The 7,143-nt window shown below is 33.8% G+C and overlaps 1 protein-coding gene across 1 annotated transcript; it reads left to right on the forward strand.

Annotated features, from left to right (window-relative positions):
* The first annotated feature begins 3,260 nt into the window (after positions 1-3,260).
* LOC145086672 (uncharacterized) lies at positions 3,261-7,143 on the forward strand. Its single transcript, XM_079024495.1, has 11 exons — positions 3,261-3,418; positions 3,513-3,584; positions 4,256-4,351; positions 4,437-4,512; positions 4,595-4,687; positions 4,777-4,844; positions 4,930-5,037; positions 5,150-5,287; positions 5,388-5,493; positions 6,608-6,816; positions 6,907-7,143. Exons 1-11 carry the CDS (start codon positions 3,344-3,346, stop codon positions 6,973-6,975), a joined length of 1,110 nt encoding a protein of 369 aa, XP_078880621.1. The 5' UTR covers positions 3,261-3,343; the 3' UTR covers positions 6,976-7,143.

The following is a 7,143-nucleotide window of genomic DNA, read 5'->3' on the forward strand; positions in this document are numbered from 1 at the left end:
TACTCTGTGTTAAGCATCCCGAGACCACCCCGAAGCCCCGATAACAACCCTAGCACACGACGCAAGGCTCGAAGTCCCGAAGCTCCCGAGGAACTTGCTTCTTTCCAGTCGAAGTACTACCCGAGTTTAGTCTCGCCTTCTCCAACTCACCACTTCTACCAGGTGGGTTCATACCCCCATTTCTACACTTTTAACTGATTTTAAATGCTTTTGAACACCTTACGGGGGGAATACAAGTAAACACACGGTTAATCCCATGTGCAAACATAAATCTTTTATTATACATTTCATGTTGTCTTTATAACCACTACATGGATTTTGTTAACGTGCAAACATCTTACACCACTATACCCTCTCGGGATGAAACATATTTATAAATATTGTAAGTTTTATTTATATGTTTGCATCATATCAAGGGTAACCATTTTTACAATAACATTCGTAAACATGCAAGAACATACAAATCATTATTATGCCTTGTCAACACTGTAGAAAAGGGTAATTATTTCTGAGACAAACATATTCATGCTAATACGTGACTTAATTGAGAATTCGTATGGCATTCATCTTCAATATACCTTTTAAGGTACCGCTAGAAGTCCTGTTTATAACCAGAATCTCCCGTCCAGAGAACGTGACAAGTGTGTATAGATCTATAAGGGACTAATGATCCCGCGCCCTGACTGCTAGCTACAGTCCCCGGGGTGACAAGTGTCATCTTATGTCGACGCTTGAAGAACGTCGCTACAGGCAAATTATGATATTATGGTTATAAAAACTCACTGGATAGATAATTATTACGGTATTACGTTTTCATAGGAAAAGTAACAGATACAGTTCTTTTCACATTCAAATACAAATCTTCTTATAGTTTTGTTTTATAATAAGACTATACATCATTCTTTTGAGCATTTCATAGTTGCTTACAGATTACGGTCTTGGACATTTGAGACTGCATTTCACATTTAGGAAAATATAGGATTTTCCTGGTTCAAATACATACAATTTATACAACAATCATTCATGCTCATTTCATATAATTATTAGAAAATATCGGATTTTCTGGGAAACATACACGAACTTTCAAATGGCATACATTTTCTCAAAACACTACTTATGAACTCACCAACTTTATTGTTGACACTTTTTCTTTGAAATAAATTGTATTCTCAGGAAAACGCTAAATCAGGTAGCAACTACTTTTGAAGACTAACACGTTGGCGTTAGTAACATATTTTGGATCACCATATTGTATTTGATATTCAAACATGTAACACATACAATCATGTAAACTTTTCAAATATATTTATATTATGGTGGTGTGTACTTTCTTTACTATTCAATTGTTATGATACTGTACATGACGTCCTCCGCCCCCAAATGTTTCCGCCGTTCAGGTTTGGGGGTGTGACAGCTACTCTCGGGTCAAGTACATACCAATTATAGTTATGGGCTTAGACACCAAATCCAACAACCCATTGCCTTCCTTGAATCAGAAACATCTTTGTTACTCTTGTCACCTTACACTTCTCCTATGACAGTAGGAACTCCACTTCAGCAATCCTTGTCCTCAAATTGTTCATCGCAGACAAATCCTCTTTAGCATCTAGTTTCTACTTCAAAGAATATGGAATGTTTTTGTAGTACCCTTCTTCCTTTTCATCGTCTTTCCAGTCAAAGAAGTTACATTTCCTGAACTTAGTCTGTAAATAGTCAATCCAGTAAAAAGTGAAAATGCTTTGATTTAGATAGTAAATAAAGATTAAGGAAATCAACTGCCTTTAATGTATGAACGAAATGGGTTTGATTCACGATCACAAAGATTCCTCAAGAAGAAAATAAAATTCGGGTTTTTTTTTTCAAAATACAAATCTAGCATGATTGGATTTACACGAAGAAACACCACAGTCAAATCCTAAAATACGAAGGTAGCATGATCAGGATCATCGGGACCTACCAAACTGTTTTGACAATTCCAGAAACGCCTCCCAGGGTTTGTTATCTTCCAACACGTTCGTTCTTTAGTTGGAACGTCGCAATTGCAAAGCTTTACCCCTTCTCACACTTGAACACGAGTCATTTATAACTAATTCCTTGAAGTGGATGAGCTGTAAGATATTGTTCTTGAGGATGGCAAGAGTCGGTGGAGAAGATTTGACTTTTCACAAAAGGGTAAGTAACATTTGAACAATGGTCCGATTCAGGGTTTCAATTAATAAGGGTTGTTGGATGAGTCAACTTCTTTGACACATCAGTATCTCACATACGTGTTACACGTTAGCTTATTGGACACATTACCCAGCCACATAAGCATTGGAACCGGTAAACCATCTAATTTTTTGAATAATGGTGTAATTAAAAGGTAAAAATGAAGTTTAGTGGTCTAATGTACAAAAAAGAAAAAACTTCGGCGACCAAATTAGAAAAATGCCTAAACTTTCATGTGCTACAGTGTCATTTTCTCAGGAAAATTATACAACATAAAACTTTTTAGTCTCCTTTAATGTCGAGGAATTTGATATTTTTGTTTGGTGGAGAGAAAATGAACTGCAATTTTCAATTCTAGCAGTCATGGTTCATAACTTACTAACACTCTAAACATCCAGGGTAGTTTTATTACTAACATTCCAAACTTTTATGGTAGTTTTAAAATCTGCATTTTCTTTTAGTGGCAAGGTAATATCGGAACGAATGATGTGACTCTTCGTTGAATGAATAGTAGTATACATTTGTTTAAGAGATTATTTAGACGATGTTGAAAGGATACAAAATTGTGTTTAACTTAAACTACTACTTTTCGCACCTGTGTTAACGAGTGCATCCATGAAAAAGATTTTACAAAGGGTTATCATGCGATGACGGTGACATTGTTGAAGACAAAATTCTAGAGTTTTAAGATAAACTTTAATTCCATTAAGACACGAATTTCAAATCTAAAATTAAAATTATTAGTATTTTTGGTTTCCAGGCTTATATTATGGTTATGTTGACGTACCTTTTTACTTTTTCTTTTTTAATTTTAAAATCGAATATAATATAAATTCAATACAAAAATTAGAAAACATCCGGATCCAAATTTATCCAATCATATATAAGAATCGGAATTTTTAAGAATTAGTTTTGGATTTAAATTGTGTTCATCTATGAGTTATATAAGAGGAAGGCCCAAACGGCCCAACAAATGGCCCAATACTTATCACGACTTATGTGCATCGCATGGAACACATGTCCAAGACGACGGCGTTTCCTGAAGCTTTTTTCCCGACCTCATCTTGTTGAAATACGATTAATAAAAAACATTTCGGTTTCAGTTGTAAATCGTGGATCGGATTTCTCTTTCTCGATGGATTCTATAAGAGTTCCAAGCTTGACTTTGATTTTGCTAATCATTTCATCGATTCTCTGCTTACAATCTAAGGTTCGTATACATGATCACTGTTCTAGTTCAATACTTCTATTTAATCGAAATTCGATTTGGATCGGTGAATTATATCTGTTTAATTTGCGAATAGGCCGATGGAACAGGTTCAGTTTATCTCCTCGATAGCTCAACTCACCACTATTTTCAATCTCACTCATCCGAGGTATGTAGCTTCGTATTTGATTTTTACTTCAAGTTTGCTGGTCGTTTTAGTTCTAATTACCACTGTTCACTGCAATTGCCTTTGATTGATAACATATTATGCCATATGTTGTTATATTATGTCATATATTGAAGTTGAAAGATAAAACCTCCAGATTTTGATCTGATACAAGTTCACAACAATGCAACAAGTAAGATTTTTGATATTTCTTTTGACCATAAAGGTTATTAACAAGCTAGTGGCCATGATTTTGGAATCATTGATTAGTAGGTAATCAATGTTCTTAAAATTAAGGTTTAGCAAATGATGTTCTAACTTGTTCCTGTAAAAAAAATTTATCAAAAAGTCACAGTTCAAATAACAGTAACTACATTTGCAAAAGTTGGAAAGAAGATAGTCATATATATACTTGTAAAATAATTCTAAAAGTAACTAACAAAAGATTCTTGAATACAAAATGAGAACTTTTTAATTCAATAGATCAACTGTTACATGTTGCCATACATAGCATTGAACTATTGAAGTCTTGCTTATTAGTTTATCTGATATATTTATCATGTATCTGTTTGAACTAAAAGCCAATATGTTCAAAAAGAAAGAAATCTTATTTGCATAGTTGAAATTTGAAATCTCATATTCAGAAATCTTATTTTCATATCTTGATTCTGCAGTCCAAATCATTATCCCTTCCAGAAGTAGGTGCTGCCATTTCAGTCTTGCTTGGTTTTGCACCTCCTTCAACATTATCTTCTGCAAGCTCAGAAAAGGCAACATTACTTCTTAACTTTTTCAAATTTCTTAGTGCATGATTTCCTCTTTTAAATCTGATATAATTCTTTATTGATCTTCCAGTTGAATGAGGTACTTACACCTAACCCCTTTGTTAGGCCTCATGCTGTTTTCTTGCTAGAGGTCAATGGATTAGGAGGTGCCTAAATTTATGTCTATTATATTCTAAATTACTTCCAAATGGAATTTATCTTTTTTAAAAATTGCTATGCTACTTGCAGATAAGCAGCTTGAACTTAATTCAGATGGTGATGTTTTCAGTAGGGGTTTTAAGAGTGAAGTGGCTATTGAAAATACTGAAATTCAAGTTTCAGGTAATACCTCCTTCTATATTTAGCATTCATTAGACTAATAAACAAATTTATTTATGTAAATGACGAAATTTTCATTCACATATTTGTAGAAGATGAATTGTCTCTAGTTTCTTTAAATGAACCCCTGGAATCAACCGAAAAAGATTTGATCAACTTTGTAAGTTTCAACTTATACTACACTCAACTATATCTTCCCATGTGTCATTTTACATTTTTACCCTTTACATTGATTATCAATTCAGGCCCTTTGGTTGGGTGGAGAATACATTAACAATGCAGCCGAGCCATTGACCGGAGAGTTGACCATCCCCTTGTCAAACAATGTTCAAATCACTCTTCATATGTCAAAGGTTGTTTTTCCTTTTTCCATTTTTTCTATCTCATCGCTTTATAACATTGTTGATTTTCCACCGTTGTGGTAAATGACGATTATACCCCTGTTCTTGTATCATTCATTTGCAGAAAGCAGACAGAGAATTTACAATCAGCCTTGTCTCTCTTTTCCACAATGCTCAAAAGGCAGTGCAATTGCATGAAGATTTGGCAGGAAGTAAGCTTACTCCATCAGAATTGATCAAAGGAAAATTTGATGGTTTTAAGGTTATAAATAATTTTCTTTTCCCTTTTTTTTTTTATCATATTCTTTTGTTACATTTTTGCTTTTGTGTCTTTACATTTTTATGTTTAAAATGTTGTATAGGCTTTTCAAGAACACTATGGAACAGATGATATTGTTCATAAAGGTGCTGAATTGTTGGTGACTTCAATCTCCATGATTTACAACTCTTTTCAAACAACATACAAAGGTCATCTTTTCTTTAATTCCTTTTTGAATTACTATTGTACACTTCACCTATTTGCCCTTCTTTTTTCCTCCTATTAAATTTGTTATTTTGATTTTTGAATGTAAGGGTAAAATGGTCATTTACTAGTCTAGAAAAGAAACAGACTTTATGTATACAACATTTTATCCAGACATACATCATCATCACCCTTTTAGCCACTTTATTAGGGTGAAAAAAGAAACAAACTACAAACATTAATTGAAAATTTTAATAGATATCATAAATAAATCCTTAATTCCTCAAAATATGTGAAATATTCAATCTTTAATCACCAACTAGAAAATACCCGCACCCCGTTTCACGGGGGCGTAATTTGTAAATTTTCTATAAGGTAGAGACCATTTTTGTAATTTTTAAACACATGGGCGGAATCTGTAAAAAAAGAGGAGTAAATTACACGAATGGTCCCTATGGTTTGGGGTGATTTGCGCGCTTGATCCCTAACTTATTTTTTTAACTCGGAAGGTCCCTACAGTTTGTTTTTGTTGCGCGTTTGGTCCCTACTATTTATTTTTGTTACACGCTTGGTCCCTATCTTACCTAAAAATACTATTATTTAAATACGGAAAAATGATGGGGTATGTAAGGTAAGATGAGGGTGTGGGGTTGGGGGTGTGTCTATTTAAATAAATTAAAAAAATCAAGGGCAAAATAAGAAAGGGACCAAGCGCGTAACAAAAACAAACAGTAAGGACCTTCTGAGTTAAAAAAATAAGTTAGGGACCAAACACACAAATTACCCTAAACCATAGGGACCATTCGTGTAATTTACTCAAAAAAGAACTTTGCAAGGACCTTTTCTGTAAATTATAGGGACATTTGTGTACTTTTTTTTCTATATAAGGGCCAAACATGTCCACATACGAAAATCTTAAATATATGGACTCTTTTTGTAAAAAAAAGAACTTTGCAAGGACCTTTTCTATACAATACAATTACAGGGACTAAATCTCGCAAAATACAATACTTATGTGGCAAAACTATAAAAACATGAAAAGGCACTATTGCTTATTGCTAAGGACTTTGCTTTTAATATATAGTATAATATAATGTTGTATATTTGGTGATCTTATAGGTCAAATTGTTGGGGTGGTTGTTTTCAATGGATCACCTACTAAAGAATCTGATTCAATGTTGACCATAAAGTTGACCACCCGACAACATCCTCGGTGGTTAGAGGAAAAGAGTTTGCCTGATTTTGCCAAGATTGCAGAAGTGGCTCTTGTTAGAAAAACCCTAGCTTGGATTACCGGGATTATTCTTATAGTTTCCACTCTCATGGGGGTAAGCTCGAAGTTTTTTTTTTATCCCATTGACATCAGTGTCAGTCTCTGTTCTGTTGAAAAGCGTAATATATGTTTGCTTTTTTTGCAGATATGCTTTTTGTTTAATATGCCAATCACGAGGGACACCCTTTTGTATTCTAATGTGAAGCTTGATTAAATGTGTGAGGAAGGGGAATTATGGCGACACGAAGGATTATTGTTTCGTATACGTTGGTGTTATATATTTGATACGTTTAATGTTTATTTTTTAATTAATGAGTGACTTGCAATGAGATTTTTTGGTGGATGGATTGAGTTAATGGACAATGCAAACGATTTGTGTGTA

The sequence above is a fragment of the Lactuca serriola genome, chromosome 2 (genome assembly GCF_051521515.1).
Source record: "Lactuca serriola cultivar US96UC23 chromosome 2, Lser_US96UC23_V15, whole genome shotgun sequence".
NCBI classification, from domain to species: domain Eukaryota; kingdom Viridiplantae; phylum Streptophyta; class Magnoliopsida; order Asterales; family Asteraceae; genus Lactuca; species Lactuca serriola.